This window comes from Mustela erminea, chromosome 15 (genome assembly GCF_009829155.1).
Source record: "Mustela erminea isolate mMusErm1 chromosome 15, mMusErm1.Pri, whole genome shotgun sequence".
Classification (NCBI taxonomy): Eukaryota; Metazoa; Chordata; class Mammalia; order Carnivora; family Mustelidae; genus Mustela; species Mustela erminea.
The window spans coordinates 9,960,911-9,985,439 of record NC_045628.1 but is presented as its reverse complement, the minus strand read 5'-3'; the positions used below and the strand labels follow the sequence as shown (position 1 = coordinate 9,985,439).

Genomic DNA, 24,529 nt, shown 5'->3' with positions numbered 1-24,529 from the left:
ATGAGCTGCAGGAAAAGTATGCAGAAATAACAATGGAAAGGTATTTATTTATTTATTTATTTATTTATTTATTTTTAAAGATTTTATTTATTTACTTGACAGACAGAGATCACAAGTAGGCAGAGAGGCAGAGAGAGAGGAGGAAGCAGGCTCCCTGCTGAGCAGAGAGCCCGATGTGGGGCTCGATCCCAGGACCCTGGGATCATGACCTGAGCCGAAAGCAGAGGCTTCAACCCACTGAGCCACCCAGGCGCCCCTGGAAAGGTATTTAAATGGAAGAGAGAGACTGAAAACAACCGGTGATTCCATCACTGTTTGGCACAGAGGCTTATGGGAGGACAGAAAGTCAACCACTGAGTGCCGGGATGGTGCAGGACATAGCATGGCAGTGGCTTTTGCTCAATGAGCCTAGGGACGCTTTTCTGAAGTCTATGGAAGAAGAGCCTGTTGGCAATCTGCTAAAAGACTGGGAGAGGCTCAATCCAGGGTCACAAACTCAAATGTACAGGGATAAATAAAACTATAGACACAAGGCTTAATGACACTGTAGAAAATTCAACGGCATGGGCGAAATATGTGTAAGATTCTAATGAGAGAGAGAAAGCACACAGGGAAATATACTTCTGAGGATAACAAGAGAAGAATAATTGATAATGAAGACCAAATGCCACCAAAAATTGGCCCTCTGGAATTCGGTACCTCGAGCAGAGTGAGACAAAATGTGGGATATCCGTTAAAAGGAACAGAATGCAAGAAGGACCCCTTGTCCCCATCCCCTCTCCTGCCACCCTTTGCTGTAAGATCTGGAACAATCTGAGTAGCAAACTGCTGCAGGGAGAAGGAAATAATATGAGACATGGCCGGGCTACCTGGAAAGCACTGTGCTCGGCTCTGCCAGGGCAGTCTAATTCCTGGCTCATGTGTGTTCACTCTGTGCTGAGTATTCAAAGTGCAGCGTCTCAGTCACTTCTAACATCAACCTTGAAAGAGAGGTGTATCCTTCACCCCTTCTTACAGATAAGGACGTGGGAGGCTGGAAGAGGTTAATTACTTTTCCCAGGTCACCACACCAGTAGGTACTACAACTGTGATCCAACCCCCCTTGGCCATTATTTTGAGTATTGAATTTTTCCTAAAGTAGATAATTTTTTACTTTGCAATGCATTCTTGTGCAAGTGCACTATACCTCCATCGTGTGATGCACATATTGTGTAAGATGATACATTCTTTATTGCTGTGTATAAGGACACTAACGTCATTACACTACCTTCCTTGATTTTCTTCTCGTCTCTTCTACACAACTACAAACTAGAACATTTACATTATACCCTGGAAGTCCTGAAGTCGCATTAGCTTTAATTTTACAGTGAGGAGATACGAGAGACTAGGTTCATGACCCATCCTTCTTGACTGGCCGAGTGTCTTCAAGAAGGAATGATGTAAAAGGAAGTGTCTGAGTTCTTGCTTCTTCAACAGTAAACAAAATGAGTTGGACACGTTCTTTCTCTCAGGACCTCGTAAGCCCTGTGTCCTTGTAACCTAGACTTGAGTTCTGACAAAGTTTCAGTCCTCTCTGATGGCTCCTCTTAGAAGGGACTGTGGGTCCCGGGTTCCTCCAGGGGCTACTCCTGTTTTAGCATTGCTCGGAAAAGAAAGAAAAAGAACTGACTTGATCATTTTTTCCTGGATTCCCATTGGATGCTTTCTTTAGCTCTGAAGTCCAGCAACTTTAGTAAGAATGCCTCAGCACTGACTGCTCTTTGATCATCTGCTGAGGCAGTGGTACCCTTTAAATCCATTTATGGGCCCAGCACGCTTCCGCTGTACAACTCTGCTTAAATCCATTTATTTAGGTTGTCTTCTCCCACAGTTTTAAAAACTGTATCTCTTGGATTTTTTTTTCTAGTTTTAAACATACCTAAAATTGCATTTTTTATGGATACGGTCCTCATTCTTTTTGACTGTTACTCACCCCTGAAATCAGTTTTAGAGGACTGGGTATTCATCAGGTAACACTGCGGGAGAGAAGGCAGTTTTTTAAAATTCTTTCCTAAGGTAGGTGTGTTTGCCTGTGTACCACTGCCACCTCTGTCCAGGTACTCATAACTGTGTGTGCATATTAGAACACCTTTGAGCTTCTAAAAACCATGTACACCTGGGATCACTCCATGGTATTCATTTAACTGGCCAGGAGTGGCGCTTGAGGACTGGTGTGTTTAAAAAACTCCCCAAGGTGATCCTACTAAGGTACAACCAGGTTGGACCCTTGTATACGTCTACTCGGATCAGCAACATCGGGGCCCCTCTAGACAGAGGGTCTGTCTTCTGTATTTCTTTACCAACTGCTTGCAGGAACAAGGGCTTCACTTTGAGGGACCCTTTTGAGTCCCAGAAAGCTCCCACGGTCAGCCACACACTTATTCCCTGGCTCCAAGAGAGGACTGTTGTGCTCCTCTGGGAATAATCTTTATTTTTAATGTCAGCATTCTGCTGGCTCTGCCTGAAATCCTCAGGAGCCAGAACCCTTTCAGGAACTAATCTGTTAGATAACCCGGTCTTCCGATCTGTGGTCTATTAATGACAGGTTTTTTCGGAGTCTTGAATATGGAAATTACATCTCTGTTTCTCAGTCTCCTTGATGGTGGCTGATTTCAGAGACGCGAAGTTGTCTTTACTCTGCAATTTTACAGTTGGGGCTCTGTGTAATTTTTCTACATTAATGACTCTGACTTTTAATATGTTTTAAAAATTGAGTTTCTCGACATCATCAATTTTAAATTTTAATGAGACATAAAGCTACTTATAAATGAAACTTCATAAATGCGTTGAAATTCAATGTATTGTATGACAATTTGATTAGTAAGAAGAGGAAATGTGCTTCTTTTTAAATTAATCATGCTTCCTTACGTATGAAATACAATGGTCAAATTTACATGCACAATTAGGCACCTAATTGTTTTAAATTCAACGGCATGCCAAAAGAGATGATCATGTGTATCTAAGAAAATAACTTTTTTCCTCATTTTTGAGGGGAAAGTTATGTTTTGTTTCCATAAAAACTTTAAAGATCATCTAAAACACTCCAACTTGTGTATCTACATAGATGCATAGTATCAGACCATTTCAGTCCAAACCACAGTGACCATTTTAAAATTTTTTGATTATAGTACAAAGTTAACAATTCATTATGTAACCATTCATCATTCAATACCATTGAACTCGGGCATCATTTGAGAAAAAGAAACAAGCAGACCAAATTGAGCTTGTCTAGAAAGGCAAGTCATGAAGAGTGGTGAATAGTGCCAACAAAAACAGAAAACTGGGGCAAAGAACAACAAGAAAACAACTTAATTCTCCATTATGGCTCTATATCCCAACACAAACATGACTGGTCACCGTCAGATTCAAAGGGACATATACTTTGTTCAGTCCATTAGTAAATATTTACAGAGGCCAGCATTGCGCCAGGCCCTGAAGACAACGGAGATGAAAAAATGTACTTCCTGTTTTCAAGGAGCTTAAATCCTTGGGAGATAAATGTGCAAATAAACAGTAAGATTTTGCCTTAGTAGGGGCCTGGGGCCCCAAGGGCAGTTCTCTACTTGAGTCAGTCTTCTCAAGCCAACACACTCTAGGAGGAAACTCCCTCCCTTGAAGAGAGTACCGTCCATTGGTTAGTCACTGGAAGTCACAGTGGAGAAAGCTGAATCAGCTTGAATATAATGCTGCATTTTGAGATCAGGCACAATTGCTGCATTCAAAATGTTCAGGAAATGGCTTGATTTAGCAATATTATTTGAAAGGACTGGAGGCTTTTGTGCAAGGACAGCCTCACTACTGAATGCTGGCTACCCTCCATACAAGACATGGGTACACCCAGTGAGCCCCCTTTCAGGGAAAGGGGGAGCTGCAGGTTCCAAGAAGCCATGCACTCTACCTGTGCCCCAGCTGCTTGAATTCCTGCAGCTTGTTCCACCAGTTTACCGAACCTATATATCCCATCTCCCATACCATAACTGTGATTTCCTGCTCATCCCTGAAAGTCATTGGAATAATGCATAAAAGTCCTCTGCTCTGAGGAGCCGAGAGGAAGGATGTAAGATTGATTCCAAAGTCTGGTAAGTTGAAGAGAGTAGCAAACTGAAATGCTTCCACCTCTGCTGGCTTCTGAATTTTTTGACTTTTTGAAATTGTGTCATTGGTCAAAGGATGAAAGATTATCCATCTAAATTCAGTGCTGGAAATCCACCCCTGAAGGCATATTAAAATAGAAGAATAAAGATTTTGGAATGTTATTTGCAAAACTCATTTTTTAAATACCAACTATTTTGTTTTTCAGGCCTAGTTCAGTATTCTTTTCTATCCAGAGGCTGTAGCCTTGTGGTTTAGTTCATATATCCAAAAAGTATTTCTCCATCAGTGCAAGACCTTCACATATTCTCTCTGAAATTCCAGTATTTGGCCCAGAGTTCTTTGGCCCCATCCTGCAGTCTGTCTGAGAGTTGATATGACTACAGGAGGATTTATCAGGCACCATTTCTGATGTGCAAAGATCAACTGGCTAGGTTCAACAGTTGCCTTCAGGGTTGAAAGGAACTCGTGCTTTCTTCCCTGGCCATGAAACCCCCCACTGTACAGCTGCCCACTGAGATATGAAATCAAACCAAAAGTCACCAAATGGATTTGACTTCCAAAGGAGCATAACCACCACCTTGCTATACACTGAGACTTTTCTCTAAGACCCTGTGAGTGTCTAAATGCTCTTAAACGCACCTGGGCCTTGAAACTTTAAGGAAGAATTGGTTTTTGTTTTCTTTTTTCCAAATGATTCTGATAACAACCCTGTTATGGCCTGAATGTTTGTAGTCTCCCAACCCCAATTGCATATGTTGAAGTCATAACCCCCAATTCGATGGTATTAGGAGATGGGGCCTTTGGAAGGTTGATTCAATCTAGATGATGTCAGGAGGGTGCTCTCTCACCATGGGGTTATTTTCCTTACAAGAGAAGTTCAGAGAGTTTTCTCCCTGTCCCTCTTCCTGCCTCCATCCCTGTCTCCCACACACTTTCTCACTCTCTCTCCCCACCCCCACCCCCACCCCCACCCCCACGTAAGAACATGGAGAGAAGACAGCCACGTGCAAGCCAAGGCAAGGGGCCTCACCAGAACCAACCGTGCTGCCACCCTGATCTTGGGCTTCCCGGCTCCAGACTGGTGTGAGATGAATTTACATGATGTATACCACCCAGTCTACGGGTGGCTAAGACAGATTCTCAAAGCGTAAAATAACGGGTGGGTTTTTTTTTTTTTCTTTGATTCAGTAATGAAATTTGTACAACTTGCACAGAATTATAATAAATGCAATGATACCAAGTAAATGGCAGATGCTGAGAGCTTCCATTACTGTATATAATGGCACATTTCAGGACTTCATAGGACAAGCCACAGATAAATGTATACATTTGCGAGCACATCGTATTCGTGTACAAACACTTCCCACACATTTATTACACTGTTGATGGATATTCAGTAAGTATCTCCTTAGTGGTCTTCTGTTTCAGGATTACTTTCCAGCTCTCATGTACTCATTAATGGCTACTATCTCAGAGACATAAGACTTACCTTGCCTACTGGAGTACAGGTACATGCGGAAGGAAACCAAGCCTTGCTTATTTTTAAGTCAACAAGCCCTGAACCTGGCTCAACAACATATTTTTAAGTGCTCTAATTAGGAATCAAAATAGTCTCAAATCAGGGATATGTCACTTTCTACACACCCTGTGGAATACCCATCTAAGCAGACTAGTTTACAGACTGTGGGGCAGACGGTATCACAGTCCAGGCAGAAGCTTAAAATCTGCCACTGTGCTTCTTAAATGCTGTACAGGCAATCGTAACAGAAAATATCAACCACGCAAGTATTCTTTCCATTTCATAAACATTGTAAAATAGAAACTGAAAATGTGTTTTAGCGGTAAGACAGACCTATCTCATTAAAGCCACTGTAGCCCAGCTCTTGCCTGCTAAGTCCCAGGTCTTCCAGATCCATGCATTTAAATCCTGGGGGGCACTGGTAGCCTTCCTCCAGCTCTGGTGAGCAGTGCGTATCTGGGATAGCTAAGCTATTCCAGGTTACGTTTCTGTGAACAAATTACAAAGAGGTTAGCCGATTTTGACCCTTGTAGATGTTGATTAAAATGAATAATGTAATCAGCCTTCACTAATAGCTGCCCAGTATGGACACAGAGGTCAAATTCATGATTCCTGGAGGGTGTTCATAGGATTGACGACAGTAAACATTCTCGAATGATACCTGATGCATCCTCACAGTAGTGCTTCGTAAGAACACCATTACTATCATTGTTTTTGTCATTAAAGACCAAGACCCAGATAAGCAGAGGAAAGAATTTTCCTGTAGATTTGTAAGGAATGTTAATGTGCTTGGGGCTTCCTTGTTACTCACAAAATGCTTAACCTAACTGGGGGCACAAATTCAACTTTTCCACTTCTAAGCAATAGGAAATGATGACAGGCATTTTCCATATGGTACAACTACTATGAGTCTCATAAATGACACTTGGCCTTCTGTGTTGGCAGATGTGCAACTGAGAAATGAAACCAGACAAAACAAGACGAGACTGAAGAAACCAAAGGGATGGCATTGGAAAAAAAAGATTATGGGGTGACTTGGTGACAGCTCTAGGAACATGAGCGTCTTTTAGGTGGACAGCGATGTATCCCTGTTTCATCATTGTGGAGGGTAAGTGGAGATTAAATTGATGTACAAGGATTTAGATAAGTAATGGCTCTCTTGGGAGCGAGTACAGGTCATCACTGGAATGGCGACTGCGGAATCTCATTCTGGGCTGACCTTTAAAACGGGCCCCGGAAAGCTGCTATCTGAGGGAATTCACACAGCTTGTGCGGTGGCCAAAGTTGAGGCTAGACGACTTCACAAGCCTTCTAAATCCATGATTCTATTACAACTCATTTCCTACTACTTCAACGTAGGCATTTCCTACGTTGGGGACCATCCTCAGGACAGTCTCCATCCCTCAGATTACAGCCAAAATGAGGCAGACATGTTGGATCCTGTTTCTTCTTTAATACCCTCTTCTGTTCAACTGATTGCTTTCTTCCCTGTACATAATATGCTTTCTCTAGAGAGAGAGTCTAGGTCTAGGTCTAGAGTCTGACCCCCAATTTCCTGAGATCCCTCACCTGCTTGAGGCAACCAAGCACACACACATTTACGGGCTGACACACACACACCTCAGGTCTGGTGACAGCTCACCCAGGTCTGTCTACGCCATAAACAAAGCCCTAGAAGCCTCACCTGCATTTCAGATACCTCAAGTGTTTTCCTTCAGGGTTCCGTTAGCTGCAAGGAAATAATCGATCTACTGGCTTCAGGCAAGAAGTATTTAAAGAATTGTTCCCTCTAGTCCCATGCTAAGCTGCTCCTTTGGATCCCACATGCAAAACGCCAGGGGAAAGGTCTCACTGTGGACATTACCACCTGGTTATGTCAGAGAGAGATGGTTTTCGACGGACATAGAATGTATTTCTCCTCATTTTGCCTTGTTATATGTAGGCCAAATATTCATCTTTGCTGAGGTCTCATCCGAGTTTCTGATGCGGAACCCACACTTTCGGGCAAAGTGGTAAGGGTTTCAGGGGAAGCTGTGCTGGGTTTGAGTTCACGCCCTGCCGATTTCGAGCGGTGTGACTGAACACAGTTTCTAAATGTTTCTAAGCTCAGTTTCTTTATCGGTCAGCTAGGGAGAGCAACCTGACTCAGGAGCAAAGCCTGTGTGAAGGGGAAGGAAAGGAAACCAGGGGATGCCCTCAGCCTGGCACCCAGCTTGTTAAAGAAAGGTTCAGTAATAACAATAATGCTCAATAAATGCTCATTATAAATAATTAGTAATCATTACAATCACAAAATGCAGCATACAGTCAAAACACATGTGAAAACACAACAGTAAAGACTTGTCAGAAGAACAGAAGGAACTCAGACGCATGATACCAACGGCGCTTTGTACGTGATTACGCAGCTGAAAGAAACTTCTTTCATCACCCAAGTCTTAACTTAAGGAAGGTGAGGGTGAACTTCAGAGAGGGAAGCCCGTCAAAATTAGCATTTTTTTTCATTTCTAAGACTTTAAGAAGACAACAGCAGCAATGTTTAAGAAAGCACAATCTCCATGACAAAGTTCAAAAAACATCATCTTTCAGCAATTTGGGTAGGAAACTGGACTCCGGAGGGAGTCTGCTGGATGTGACTTCTAGCTTAGCCTTTACTGCATGTGTGACCTCCCCTATCTGTGCCTCAGTTTCTTCCTCAGGCGATGGCAGGGAAATGCCTCTCTCCCAGGACTCTGGCAAACCTGTAATGACTTAGGTCTGTAAGGTACTTTCATCAGGGTGCATGGCAGACCGTAAGTGTCAGGTGTTCCTGATTGCTGCTGGTATCTCCACATTTGTCCACTGCTTAGATTGGAACCCAAGTCCTGGTGTGTGCTGCCTCAGTTTCCACACCTCTAAAATGGGGATAGACTCTTTACCTACTTGTAGGAGTGTCATAAGGACTAAATGAGCCAGACTACTAGTCCCAGAATAGCACTAGACTTAGTCAATCACTCAGTAATTGTTAACTATTATGATTTCACTGGTTGGTAACTATTAGAGTGGTTTTTTTTTCCTTTTTTATTCTACTTTTTTTTCATATTAACACTGATTCTCATTTTAGGCACAACTCTCATCAGTACAGATATCATGTTGAAATCTTTTGGCTTCAGAGGCAGCAGATTTGAAACATAATATTTTTGCCAACATCAAGCTATTAGCAAATGCTTGTTAGAGACACATTTATTAGATGATTAGTTGCCTTGGAACTCATGTATCTAAAACCACATGATGTGGTTTAGAAGTGGAAATAAACATCAAGAGTTTTAGAATGTGTATTGGTTATTTATCTTAGTTTCGTTGTCACAGTTAACAAATATCTTCTAGGTTTTATTTTTATTTGTTAATGTTAATTATTTCCCTCAGATATTCATGATAGAACAAGAGGCTCTCTGGAATTAGGGAGGGTAGAACTCTTGCTACCATCAGCCAAACTCTAAAATTAGACAATGATTCTTCCAGTCCTAATAAATATTCACTCATGCTTAAGTGGGTTTCAAGACCTGCATTCCTTACTCACAGTTGGATTTCTTGAAAAAAATTATCTGCGTTTTAATCCCTCTGATGGAATTTTTAGCCCATTTTCATGATCTCCAACCCACTGAACTTGCTCTAGTTTATTTCCATGTGCCCCATCCAACTGGACCGTTTTCAGTTTTTATCTTCTGCAACTTCTGAGAAGCATTCCACATAGTTGCTTTAGTGCTAGGCAGGATAATGGCCCCATAAAGATGGCCACGTCCTATTCGCTGGAACACTTGGATGTGTTATGTTACGTGGCAAGTGGAATTAAGGTTATAGATGTGAACAAAGCTAAAAGTCTTGAGGGATTATCCTGGTTTCTGGGTGGGCCCAACCTAATCACACAAGTCCTTAAAAACAGAAAACCTTTCCCAGTTGTGGTTAGGGAGAGAGAGAGGCAGTGTTGCTGACTTGGAAGATGCTGGTTTCATCCCTGCTTCTCAGGTCATTCTCCTTTTCCATCTCCTCCTCCTGTAACTGGCCCTCAGGCCCGAGTTGCTCTGAGCTTGTTTCTTAGCCTCCTCTCTCTTCTCATGATATCTCTCTCCCTATGCAGACAAATCCATTTCCATAGTTTCAGTTCTCTCTCACCCTAGGTGTCTTTTGGAGTCTCAGTGGTATGTGTCTACCTACCTATTAGATGTCTCCACCTGCTACACCCCAAGTGTCTCCAACTCTATACCCCTTACTGAACATGGACTCCATCACCAACAGTTCTTCATAACAAGCAGCACCATGAGACCTTCATCCAAAGTACCGAGCAAGTTTGAGATTGAGGAATCTCCTTGACACCTACTTCTGCCCCAACTTCCATAACTCATCGTCATGTGTCCCTTAATCCTCCAAAATATCTTTTGAGCTCATTCAGCTCTCACCATGTCCACCTCCTCCTGCACCACTCTCTAGTCCCCTGACAGGTCATCCTGCAGCCACTCTTAGCCCTTCTGACCTACTAGCCACAGAGCATTAAGACAGAATTTTCATAACCTGTCTTAACTGAGGTCTGTCTGTGGCAAATCTCATCCATAAGATCCTGAAGGATTTGGCTCCTCCCCTTTCAAGTGTCCTGCTGTCCAACCATGGTGGGCTTCCCCAGCTCTTGGTATGCTCCTTCTACCTCTGGACTTTTTCCTCTGCTTGGGAATCTCTCCTCTCATCTTTCTTTGGTTAACCCATCTTTCAGCTTTTGGGGCCCGCAGCCTCAATGTCACCTTCTTAGGGAGCCACTCCAAGTCCCTCAGACTGGATTAGACATCTCTGCTGTAATTTCTCAAAGTACCCACACTTGATATTTTGGGCTCTTGGGAAGTGTGAAATTCATGTTTGAATGGTCAGCTGTTCACTGGGCGTCTTCCAAACTCTACTATTCATTCCCCAGCAAAGCGTCCAATTCCATATAGTCCCTGACACACAGTCTGTGATGGTTAAATTTATGAGTGAATTTGGCTAGATTATGGTGCCCGGTTGTTTGGTCAAACACCAAGTAAATGTTGCTATGAAGGTATTTTTTTAGATATGATAAACATTTAAATCAGTAGATTTTGAGTACAGCAGATTATTCTACATAAGATGAGCGGGCCTCATCTAATCTACTGAAGGCCTTCAAAGAAGGTACTGAAGTCTTCTGAAAAGAATCCTGGCTCCAAACTACCTTTAGATTCAAGACTGCAACAAGCCCATTCCATAATTTCCAGCTTTTCTGGCCTGCTCTGAAGAGTTGGATCTTGCTAGTCCCCACAATCTCATGAGCTGATTCATTTTTTTTTAAAAGATTTCATTTATTTATTTGATAGACAGAGATCACAAGCAGGCAGAGAGGCAGGCAGATAGAAAGAGGGGGAAGCAGGCTCCCCGCCAAGCAGCGAGCCCAGGACCCTGGGATCATGACCCGAGCCGAAGGCAGAGGCTTTAACCCACTGAGTCACTCAGGTGCCCCACACAAGCTGATTCTTTAAAATGAATCCCACTGGGGTGCTTGGTGGCTCATTCAGTTGAGTGTTGCACTCTTGGTTTTGGATCAGGTCACGATTTTGGAGTCCTGAGATCAAACCCCATAGCAAGTCTGCTCTGCTGGAGATTCTCTCTCTCTCTCTCTCTCAAATAAATAAATAAAATCTTAAAAAAATAAAAATAAATAAATAAGTAAATAAATAAAATGAATCTCATTGCTTTCTATGTACACATCTTATTGGTCCTGTTTCTCTGAAGAACCTTGACTAATACATAGTAGATGTCATCATAACTATTTTTTGGCTGACTGAGGGAATGTGTATGTGTTTTTCCACCATTATTTAAATCTATGGCAAATTTATCTATGTGTTTGTTTATTTGTTTGCTTATAAAGTAACTACACAAGAAATTCTTCAACGATTGGATCCTATTGTTTTTATGGGACTTCTAAGTGTGGTATAAAAATTGGCATGGATTTTCCATTTTTTAAATTTTGGCTTTAGTAGTTTCCATGTTTCAAAATGAATACTGGAATCCCTTGGAGCGGTTAATTATTTTTCAAAAGACATTAATTATCTGCCTGACATATGACTTTTTTGTTTGTTTTGTTTTGAGAGACAGAGGGAAGGTGGAGGGGGCAGAGGGTAGAGAGAATCTTAAGCATGCTTCCAGCTGAGTGTGGAGCCTGACTCGGGGCTTGATCTTATGACCCTGAGATCATGACCTGAGGCAAAATCAAGAGTTGGATGCTTAAATGACTGAGCTTAACTGACCCAGCTGCCTTTATTTCTTAATTCTTAAAATATCATTTTTACAAATAACATTATGTAAGGGTCTGAGATCTAAGAAATTGTGTCCTCAACTTGTTGCTAATATTGTTTGTAACTACCCCCAAACAATACCTCAGCACTTAAGGGTTGTACAGTTTTAAGTTAATCATTACTCCTGATAGTAGACATAGTAGAGAGCACTGATTGAGCCATATAGGGGAGCACAAGAATTATCATCTCAGTTCAGTGATTAACCAACTTAATTACCTTGGGCAATTCACTTTGGCCATCTGAGCCTCAGTTTCCTTCTCTGTAAAATGAGAACCTTTTCAGCTATTACTAAAAAACAATCCACACAATGACCTCATCGCACTTTCACGTTTTTAAAAGAAAGGTAATAATAATCATGCGAACCATGTGCCCATTGTGTTCTGTTCTCATCTCTCCACAGGACTCACTGACGCCAAACGCAACAGCTCAAGATGTTGCGTTCACATTGCTCTATTCATTACTCCCACTGTCATTTCTCTCTACTGATATCAAACTGCTGTCACTGCTTGCTGCAACACGTTTAGTGCTGGCCCTCTGTAACGACTGTCAACTTATGGACATAACTATGCTTATCGTTACGTAGCCCCTTTTCAGCAATTATTTTCCCCATATTCTTGGTGTGGCCACTTTATTTCATTTGGCCATCTATTCATCCAAAATGATTAAATTTGAAAGGTCTATTCTATGCCACATAACATGCTAGGAATGGAGATGACTAAGAAGATATTTCCAGATCAGAGGCTTTATCACCTAGAAAAGGAATGACCACAGTAGAGCATGATGAATGCTTTGAGAGGGAGATATCGGCTCCCAGCATTACAGGAGCACCTGTAGGTGGTGGATGGTGACCACTGGGAAGGTCTCCCAATGGGGTCATGTGACCACTAAAGGATCAACAGACACAAGATTTAGGGCAGATACATGTGCCGCCCTCCTAACCCCCTGCCCTGGGCATCCTGGAAAGTGGAAATGCCAGAGCCTGTGTGTGCAAGGAGAGAGAATAAGAAGTTGCAGGGACAGAAAGAGAACAACTTTTTTACCCCTTCATTCATAGGGTGCAGCTTGTTCACAGCTTCCTCTCAGGGCTTGTAAACAAGCACTTGTTACCATAGCAAACAATTTCTAAACTACATTCTCAGAGATTGGCATATTGGGGAAAAAGACAAAAATCTGTGCTTCCCCCACAACTGACAAAGTGTTTCTGATATACTTGAGCTGACTACAATCTGTCCCTCATTTGTGAGAATGGCCAAAAAGGCCAAACACGCTAATTTTACAAAAGAGATCATTACTGAAGTTATTTGCAAGATTTCCACAAAATATACCTATGACAGGAATTTACAGAAGATATATAGATAGAAAGACAGATAAAGACACAGATTCTTGTTTATATTTTTCTTGTTTCCCTTGAAGAATTGAACATAAGCAGAAAAACACTGTGTTCTTGCAGCCAAAATGTGGTCCCTTTGTTGTAAAAAATACTCATAGCGGCTCAGCTACACCAAATGTGTTTCTGAAGTTTGCATTCTACAAGGAAACTGTCAGTGCTGCAAAGGAGGTACGCAGCACAACAAATCCATACGCAACAGGGAACACCGTGCCTAAGAGCAGCTGGTCATTTACGGCCATCAGTAGGTTTCTCTTTTATTTACATTGTACGTTCTAGAGAGAAGTCATGAATGGAACATACTTCTGGTTGAACCCATGGAGTGAATCTCTCTCTCTCTCTCTCTCTCTCTCTCTCTCTTTCTTACACACACACACAGAATCTCTGCCCTTGGGAGGATAGTGAATGTATCCTTTGATACCTTGGGGCCTGGCTTGCTTCATTCCTAGTGGCAGGCAGAAAAACAAGGCTCACTTTCTTGCATTCAGAGGTGGTCCCTCTCCTGTGCTGACAACAAACCTGCTCGGACAGCTCCCGCCTTTGGGGTTCATTCCAGAGAATCATCTGGCTTCGTTCTCACTCCTATTTGGCCTCCGCTTTCAGGATTAATTAAAAGCTCTTATGAACTGGCCTGGCTACTGCTAATGCTGGATGCTTTGCAGCACTAGCCGCACCCTGGAATTTGCAGAAAAGACACTACTTAGTGGTTTTTGAAAACTTTTAATTGCTCTCTGGGACTTTTAGAGGGATTACGAAACAAGACAAATAGTCTGAGGCAGGAAATAATACTGACGTTACACCACTTTTTAGAAACAAGTAAATATGGCCTGTTTTCTAAGAATTTGGGGAATAAATTTCCCCTTACTATAAAGCTGAGAGTATCTTAACCTGATTTTCCATTCTGTAATCCTTTCCTGAATGGCTAGATTGACAAAGCCATACTATAAAGAACTGAATTCATCGTGTATCAAAATGGTAAAATTAGATATTTTTCAAATAGTGTATGTAATTTAAATGACAAAACATGATTTTCTTTTGAAAGCAAGCATTTTAAATCATCGTACCTTGTTGTATCTGAATAGTTCTTTTTTTAAATTTAAAATTTTTTGTTTTTATTTTTTTTAAAGATTTTATTTATTTATTGACAGAAAGAGAGAGATCACAAGAGACAGGCAGAGAGAGGGAGGAAGCAGGCTCCCTTCTAAGCAGAGAGCCTGATGTAGGGCTCGATCCCAGGACCCTGAGATCATGACCTGAACTGAAGGCAGAGGCTTAACTCACTGAGCCACCCAGGCGCCCCTGAATAGTTCTTTTAATCATTTCTTTTCTCCAACTTGACCTCCTTAATTATATTGCTCACTATTTTGCCGATGTGGGCAATACGTGCTGATATGTGTCAGGGACCGGGAAACTGGCATCTGAGCAAGGGATCGGCAAGGAGAGGTACATAAATGTATTCAGAGCATCAGGAAAGTGAAGTGTCAGGACACAGAGCTCGCACTGATCAGCTCCAAACTGGAAACGTGGAAACTGTTTTGAGGTCATAAGACAAAGGCTACCACCCTTGACATTGCGAACCGAGGCCAAGGGCTCCTTAAGCAGTGACTCTTTTTCCCTTCGCTTGAGAAACCACAAGATCTGGGCTGAGAAGTTATCCGGAAGGAGTCTGTTGGCAGGCCGGAAATGGCCACCAGAATTCGGGGCCAAGATTACAGATTTTCAGTTGGTGATTTTGCCCAATAATTCATGGGTGGCAAGGAACTGTTTCCTCTTCTCTTTCACGAGGATCATCATGTCTAACCTATGAGATCACGTTATGAATTAGCAATTAGGAACACTAAGTGCCACACACGTGTGAGGAACTCCAAACAGACTCATGTTTACCGGCTGCAGTGTGGCTGAGAATGGCGGGGAGCAACACTCCTTCCCATTCGGACAGGGGTCCATCCTTTGGGGTCAAATGATGTCAGGGCTCACTGGTGCTAAGAACACGTAGCTGCCTTAAAAGTGAAAATCAGGGAAGGATGTGGAATGTGCCAGATCCCCAGTCCCTGGGCACCCTCAACCACACAGTACACCTGCCCAGCTCAGGCACTAGACCTAAAAAAAGCAGGAGTCACTGAGTCACAGTATTGAGATGACTGGCCTGCAGATCTCAGGGCACACCCTCCACTGGTCTCTGGAACGACAAGAGGCTCCGATCACCCCTGGTGCTTCTTAGACATATCTAAGGAACCAGCCTTCAGGAAACAGGGAAGTCAAGTTCCCCGCAGGTGGGGGTATAGCGGCTGAAAGCTTAGCATTCTTTGAAGACTCCAGTTTTATCTTTGAAGAAGCCATGCAAAGCCTGTGTTCTACTCTATTAACACTTCTTTGGGAGTGTTAATGTAAAACTAAGGTTTTAAAGCACTGATTTCTAATCCAACTGATTCTGAGAATCTTAGCCCTGCTATAAATATGAATCTATGGGTGTGGCTTGGAGTTAGTACTTTTACAGAGCTTGCCACATGATTTTCTCCATCAGAGAGATCTCGTTCTGGAAAAGAATTCCCCAAATGTACTGCTTGTGCTGTTATGGTCACCGTACACAACTGTGTTTTCTATCGGAGGGAAAGCAGGCTGGTCACGTTGAACCTGAGCTATCAGAATGAGGCGAGGTGTGATTTCTACACAGGCCAACTACAGTGAGTGCTATCTGCGAGGGGCTGAATTGTCAGGGATCCTCATGTGCATTCATATAATATGGTTCCAGGACCTCATGGCAGAATTCAGTCCTAATACAAGCGATCTTAACCACCACTCTACCCCAAGCAGAGCCTGTCTCTTAAGCACAAGCTCCTTGGAACCAAGGGAAACGAAACATTATACACAAATATTTTGGACACGCACATGTTGCAGATCACCTCAGACACTGACCATGGTACCGTTGAATACTTAAAGGCACAGAAATCGGTGTCCGGGAGAACTGGGTTTCAACCCACCTTTCACCTCTTACACACTGTGTCATCTCGGATCGCTTACTTAACCTCACTAAGCCTCAGTCTCCTGGGCTGTAATACAGAGTGTGAAAATAGAATATGACATCAATAGGTCGTTGTGGGTATTAAATGAGGGGAAAAAATAAAACAGTTTTAATTGTTCAGTGAAACAGTATTAATTGTTCAGTGAAAGTTATCTACCACTAATGTAAGTCAGAGTTTTATAACCTATGTTATTACATTCTCTTCTTTTTGGGAAGTAAGCTCAAAAGAAGTGCTATATTGTAACTGATCTAAAGAAATTACCCACCATCTTTTAGACCCTTTTTCAAAGTGTAGGGTTTTCTTTTCTTTTTTATACTAAAGACGTAAAAATAGTTTTGCTGTTCTGGTAAAAATTGCTTTGGTATTTACTTTTATATGGTAATTCAGTTTATTCTGAAATATTTTCTTATATTTAATTTTTTAAAAATTCATAATATGTGAAAGGTTGATTTAACTGGTGGCTCAGTTGGGCCACATCCTGGAGATGGGTATGCACAACCATTTTAAAAGAAATCTATGGAGAAATATAAATATATTGCATGTCACTATTTTATAGATTGGATGGGGCAGAATCCCCTAGAACATAATATCTACACGGGGATAGAAAGAAACCAGATGTCATACGGACTTTCATTTTCTCTATGCCATCTAAAGACTGTATGCATGTGATGTGGATCTATATGTGCATCTAGGTTTACAAATGTGGGATTACAATATGGTAAATGTTGCTCAAATGGCAATCAAGCATGGGCTGGGAAGTCAGACTTGAGTTCAAATCCTGGTGCTCTCACTTACCAGATAAACATATTATTTAATTTCTTTGGGACTGGGTCTTCATCTGCAAAATGGGGGAAATAATTGCTTTCATGTTGCTCTAAAAATTAGTTATAGAAGCAAAATATATGAGATATACTAGATGTGCCACAAATGTTGCTATTAAATTAGTTAGAAATCTACATGCACCCATCAGAGCATTTTAATTTCTTATTTAAATATTTTAAAGAGGAGCTTTCCAACACAGATTTATCCAAATTTGTTCTTCTATCTCCGACCCAGCAGACATCTCTGCGGGAATCCAGTTAAGTTAAATGTAGCAGTCTGTCTTCATCCTTCAAAAGAAGTTTAAATATAAATCAAGAAGACTTCAAAGACCTTTGCATGAATTTGAGGCAGTCATGATTTTACATATTCTGCAGAATTCCCTCTTGATAAAGTCCATAGAAATTAGAAATTAATATTTCAGGTTCTACCACACTTCTATTTTTAATTCTCCTGACCTTTCCATTAAAACAACCTCATTATTTTGCGAACAGAATGGATAAGCCAATAATTCATTTATTTTCCAAGTACCTTAAAGGATAAATTTAAACATTCTGTGGGACCTACAAGAGAAAGCTAACCCAAATCCAACTCTATATTGTCTCCAGGCTAAGTGTTAGTGATATTTTATAAAATACCACTGAGTCCTACAAGCTACCCCGGGGGGTGGGGGGGTGACCATCCCATAATTCCCCTGAGATGGAAAAGAAAGCTGTTAGTAATCACTGTGCCACCGAAAGGACAGACAAGGATCGTCCTAGCATCTGTGATGTGTGGTTCCCCCACCTCCACATCTCAAACTAATGGCTCAGCCATTGTAAGCATTTACTCGAACTCCTGACGGAACCCTGTTCTCCGTAGAGTCAACTTCTATGTACTTCAGAGTTACAATTGTTTACTTCAGAGTTTTTCTAATTATCTCACTCTCGGAAAGAAGATTTCATTATCTGATATGAAGCAAGGACTAAATCTCGCTCCTTTCTCGGGGAATGGTAATCCGGTGGCAGATAAGTCTTCCCCTTTCCTATCTCACCTACCAGCTCATTTTCACATGTTCATCTTGTAGCTTCTGGGAGATTTCTGCCATCCCATTCGACATTTTGCAACACCTGTTTCTGCCAGAAGCCACGGCTCTTCTCAGATTTCTTTAGGATACGGACTGCTTTGCTTAGTCAAATCCCATGCCTCGTTCCATAATTGCCTTGGGTCACCATTCATTATCAGAGAAGGATCTGAGGCTTTAGGAGTAATGCTCCCAAGGACAAAGCGAACACTCCTTTCTCTCTGCTTTAAAAGAAATCAGTTCCATCTAAAAGCAAAACTGTGTGGATTGAGTTGCTTCCTTATTTATCCTGTTTGCCTCACAGACTATTCATAATCAATTCCAGAGCTCAGCCTTGAAACGTGGGATATATTTCTGAGCAGACACAGCTCTGCCTGCAAGCGCTCCCATTATTAGGCTACAGTGCATGCAAATCAATTAAGTGGAAATCGGACGACTGTAAAGGACAACAATTAAGAGAAACGAGTTCTTGACAGCGACTGGCAACACCAGTCTCTGCAAACACAGCCATCATACTGTATTTTAATCTCTGACTCAGAGATGTTTATGAGAAATTCCTAGTTCAACCAAAGGAAACAAAAAGGTTGGAATTTTTTTTTTAATTGGGATTTTTACACATCTTATTTTGACTTCGGGTGGTTTTTAAGTCTCTAAAAATAAATTAAGGTCTGGTTCGAACTCATGGTAAAACGGAATCAACAATTTTTCTGCTTCTCAGTAAGAATCGGTTAATAGTGAATTGAAAATTAAAGGGAAATGGTATAAGGGATTGGTCCTTGAAATGAATCGTCAAACTTAACGAAAATTGCTATTATGAGCAATATTACTACTCTGCAGCTAGTTAACTATCTTCTTCTCAAAGAGAAACTGTCTCATAAAGGGAAGGCAAAATAAATGTGTATGTTCATAAAGCTAACAGGCAGATTTTATAAATACGGGAAAGAGAAAATGCAGACATTCCTCCATAACTGCTTTGTCTGGAGTAACTGAAAATTCTGCCAAAACACAGGTTAACTCTGCATAGAGAACTCCATTTTTAGGAAAAAGTGATGAGTTGGAGCACTAATATTGAAAATACAAGAGGTCTTTGAATAATTTTTTCAAAGCCATTCATGTCCTAGCACTGGGTGTGGTGAAGAGATGGCAAAGATCACTTTCTGAAGTGATGCAAGGGCCCTGAGGTCAGAGATGCTGCTCTACCTCTTCCCTGTTTACGGGTCCACCTTAGGTTTGCCAGCAGGATGCTTGATCTTCTAGCTAGTTTTACAATTCTAACAAGCTTTAGAGTTCTCACACATTCTAACTTGATTTTTAACAAAATGGAAACTTTAAATCAGCTTCCTGTGCTTGCAGCTATTAGAACACAGCAGCTTTCTTATGTGGAATCTTCCTCTGCTCTTCGCCTCTGTTCTATTGTTTCCCGCCCACACAATATCTTTTTCCCACCTTCAGATTCACTCACGGAACAATCTAGACACATTTTACAGCCTACATACACTTAAAAAAACAAAACAAAACAAAAAACAACTACCTACAGTCTTTATTCCACGCATGTGTCTCTTTCCTCACCCACGCAGGCAACCCCCTTACCTCTTCCTTACACTCCCCCGCCCTGTCTGCGTGTGCCAGCTCCCCGCTTCTCTCCACTCTTAGCAATGCTTTTCTATTTTTTAACCATTTCTCCCTTGTCACATTTAAGCAGCTTGCTTTTCTCCCTTTTTTTCTAAAATTTCCTCTTCTATATCAATTTGTCACAATGTTATTATTATCTGTCTAAATATAAAGTATTATGCACCATGCCTTCAAGACATAGTTACTAAGTACTTACTCTGTGCAAGAATACTAGGTACTGGCCCCAAGAGGGATCTTCCCCACCCTTGCCCTTTGTGTCCTCAAGGAATTCATAGTACAATGAGAGAAATGGTGGAGGTGTGGGCGCCTGGGTGGCTCAGTGGGTTAAGCCTCTGCCTTCGGCTCAGGTCATGATCTCAGGGTCCTGGGATCAAGTCCCGCATCAGGCTCTCTGCTCAGCAGGGAGCCTGCTTCCCCCTCTCTCTCTACCTGCCTCTCTGCCTACTTGTGATCTCTCTGTGTCAAATAAATAAATTAAATTTAAAAAAATGGTGGAGGTGTGTGTGTGTTGGGGAGGAAGTTAGCTAGGAGGGCCAGAGGGTTAGTTCTGGCAAACTGGGCTATATTAAATTCAACTCTTTCCATTACAAACAACAAGATTGACTGGATAAATGGTAACATTTAGAAATACATACCTGGGCTTACAAGAAAGGTCTAAAGGCCAGAGGGAACTAAAAATGGAGAGAGGGAAGTCCATGAACTGACAATACATTGGTATGGATGGGGAGTAAGTGTCCAGTAGCTAAGAGTTTGGGTTTTAACGCCACAAGAGGCAGAAAACAAGGTCCAGAGCCTACAGAAGGCAGGAAGCTAGAAAATGACCCGATGCATATAGCCATGTTATAATCCAAACAAGTTCCAGAGTGTAATATGGGTGAAAAGGTAGTCAAATAGATCAAACACAACAGAGACCATCGGTACAAACCCAAATATAGACAGGGAATTAGTGAAGGAGAAAAGTGGCGTTAAACTCAGAGGGCACAGCACACGATAAGTCGTGCTGGAACAACTGTCTAACCATAGGAAGAAACTTAGATTTCTGCTTTCCCCGAAACATTTCTAAGCTGTTATCATGAGATATACTTGACATACAATAAATGGCACATGTTAAAACATACGGCTCGATAAATTTTAACATGTGCACAGACCACAGTCAAGATAATGAACATACTGATCAACCCCAACCTCCTTTTTTTTTTTTAAGATTTTACTTACTTATTTGAGAGAGGGAGAGAGAGAACAAGTGGGGGTACGGGGTAGAGGCAGAGGGAGAGGGAGAAGTAGATTCCCCACTGAGCAGGAAGCCCCATGTGGGGCTTGATCCCAGGACCCTGGGATCATGACCTGAGCCAAAAGCAGACACTTAACCGACTGTGCTCCCTAGGTGCCCCAACCCCAAAGGTTTCCTAATGTACCCTGGTAACCCTTTATTCTTATCCCTAACCTTACTCGCAGGCAGTTACTGGTTTCCCTTTTGTTGTTACAGATAAGCTTGCGTTTTCTAGAATTTTGTATGCATGGAATCACAGAATATGTCATCTTTTTCATCTGGCTTCATTTGCTCAGCATAATTATTTCAAGATTCACCCAAGATGTTGTGTATATCAATTTCTCATACTTCTTTTTATTGCTAAACAGTATTCGTCATATGGATATACCACAATTTGTTTATTCATGTACCTGTTGGTGGGAATTTGGGTTGTTAGCAGTTTGGGCAATTATAAATACAGTCACTATGTATAAGTCTATTTTATGGACATATGTTTTCACTTCCCCTGGTTAGACACCTGGAATGGAATGAACGGGATACATGGTAGGTGTCTGTTTAACTTTCTAAGAAACTGCCTGTTTTTCCAAGTAGTTACACCATTTCTCATTTCCATCTTATTTAAATAGGAAATGAAAATACTCAGATGGTATTATGGTAGCACACTCCTCATGCTGTCACACTGAAGAAAATCTCCAAATGCACACTTTGAATTTGCTTAGTCTACTTTCCCAAGGGGTTACATTTTTCAGTCTGGCTTGCCTTGAATACTTGTGTTAAAAAATCAGACAAGAAAATTTTGAGGAAAGAGAGAATATAGAACAGAGCACATAAGGGCTTTTTTGTTCAACTTAGACAGAGTTTTCTCGTAAGATTTGCAGAAAGTTTTTTGTTAATCATGTAAATTAAAACACAGTGAGTAGATAGAGAAACTTACCCTGGTTTCGTGTCATTTACTACACAGTGATAGGTAAATGTTCCAAACATCTGAACTCCTAAAATTCCATAAAGAAGTAGAAAGAAAAGTAGGAAAATTGAAACGCTCCATATTTGTTCTCCTGATCGCCTGGGGGGAAAAAAAAGTAGGCAAAACTTACAGAAATGTCATAAGCTTTTCTCCTTATCTTATACAACAGCAGTACTTACTTTAAAATGTTTGTAATCCTGGTCCTTGGTAGCTCGAATCGGAAATAAATTCGGAACGCCCGAATCATAATCAGTGGCCTTGGAATCCGTAACATGCCCCAGGGTGACATCTGGTCAACTATATCAGCAATTTCAAATACCTGTGAATTAAGAGGTAAGAAGAAAAAAGCTCAGAGCTTCCCTTAGCTTTGCCCGTATTTACAACAGACACAAGGCAGCATTGTTGGATTTGCCACACTGAACTTGCCCTGCATTCTTTTCCACTGAAATGGTCCTTTTTGAAGCTATAGCTATCTTTAGAGAAATGAACACATGAACTAATGTAAACGCCACTGCTTTTACTCATTTCCCATATAATTCATCGAAGCCCAGTTTTTAATTATAAAACAAGCGCCAACTTCGAGTACAGAATAAGTAGGCTGAATTTTCCTCACCAATAAGGTGAGGAAAAAAATGGTGGAACTTTTTAAAATAGCTAGAACACAAAGTAATGGAGAGAGGGTTAAGGGTATTATAAAAAAATTAAAAAAGGAATTGTACCATTTACTAAAAGAGGCAAAAATGATAATTAGAAAACGTTTGTCAGTCATTTAATAGCTATTAAATGGAAAAGAACGCATGGATATGCAGGATGAAGTCAGATTGTTGGAGAGGCGAGCTCTGTAAAAATAAGGAGAGCTCATCCATAAGCACTGACATGACTCTGCAGGATGGACTGAATTTATTATATTCTAAATTTTTAAATGAAGAATGTACTAACTTGAGTTGAATTAAACACAAAAATGAAGCCTGAATGAACACATGGAAATCAATTCTATTACCCAGTAAAAGCCCACCTTTAGCCTTTTAAATATAAGTTTTCCATTTCTCATAGTAAGGCACTTTCTATTTGCGATATGGTATTTTATGTTCATCCCAATGTAGCTCTATTAGTCAGCTGTTTTTAGTGGGGATTCAGTCACATAAAAGACTGGAATTTTAATATTTAAATTTTTTTATTCTACAAGATACAGAAATGTTATCCCATGCTCTGTCCTTCATTTTAATAAATATATTTTTATATTTTTTAATAAGAAATAATTTGCTATAGTATTGATGTTCATTTCTGATTGAGAATCCACAGATGTGACTGACAAAGATTAAGATGTTAGTTTTTTATCATAAACATTTAAAATAACATGATGTTGAAGAGAGTTACACCATCACATTTGACATATATTGATTACTATTTTTATTAAGATTTTCAATGCAAAACAATGCACATTTTGGAAAATATCCCCATGTAAATTAAAAGTTTTAATTACCTGTAACACCAATGAAACCCAAAGGCAGAAGACCATAAATCCATCAAAAACACACCAGCGATCTTTCACATAGGAACTATCCCCCTAAAAATAAATTTCACATGGAGTTATCATGCAAAACTAAGAATTTCAAAAAACGTCTGTGGAGAGAAGGGTCAAATGTTAATTCAGTATAAACTAGCCATAATTTTTGCATCAAAACTGAAGAAACTTTCAGAAGGAGTACCTTTAGCTTTTTATTTTATTCATAGCAATTTATTGATTTATTTGACAGAGAGAGACAGAAAGGGAACACAAGCAGAGGGAGTGGGAGAGGGAGCAGCAGGCTTCCCGCTGAGCAGGGAGCCCGATCCCAGGACACAGGGATGATGACCGGAGTTGAAGGCAGGCGCTTAACCACTGCGCTACCCAGGTGCCTGGTGGAACACCTTTAGCGTTTTAAATGGCATTTTATATGAAGAAAATAATTTATGAAACACAAGTAGCTCCAGAGCTACGCATGGAAAATTTTAAGTTCACACAAACAGAAAACATCACTACTTTTTATCTTAGCCACACAGATACTACCATTTAAGAAACCAGAGGTCATCCCAACAGGAGGCAGCTTAAGTCCTAAAACAGCTTTCTTCCTACAAGAAGTAAGGACAATACTGGTCAGCATGAAGACCTTTAAGCCTGTGGATCAAACACCATGAGTAGGAATTTAACGAGGAATTCACCTCGAGCTAAATTAAACGTGAAGAAGAAAATTGCCTTCATTATCAAATATATTAAACATATATTGACTTGAATTAGAGTCACATGTGATAAAGAAGACACACTACTTTTATCTTTTAATAATGAATCTACTCTGACGTTAGAATGCATATTTTTATCAAATGGGAATTTCAGAAAAAAAATTTCCCT

At 40.9% G+C, this 24,529-nt stretch overlaps 1 protein-coding gene across 3 annotated transcripts in view; it reads right to left on the bottom strand.

The window, feature by feature from the left end:
- Positions 1–24,529, bottom strand: part of NALCN (sodium leak channel, non-selective) — a 313,018-nt gene that overhangs the window by 251,976 nt on the left and 36,513 nt on the right. For 2 of the 3 annotated variants that reach the window (XM_032314978.1, XM_032314979.1), the window contains 4 exons: positions 23,624–23,707; positions 22,320–22,459; positions 22,111–22,239; positions 5,987–6,141 (listed from right to left, as the gene is read on the bottom strand). In XM_032314978.1, the coding sequence (XP_032170869.1) occupies positions 5,987–6,141; positions 22,111–22,239; positions 22,320–22,459; positions 23,624–23,707 (508 nt within the window). Of the gene's footprint in view, positions 1–5,986; positions 6,142–22,110; positions 22,240–22,319; positions 22,460–23,623; positions 23,708–24,529 lie in introns of those variants that run through there. The other variant, XM_032314980.1, reaches the window with a different exon arrangement.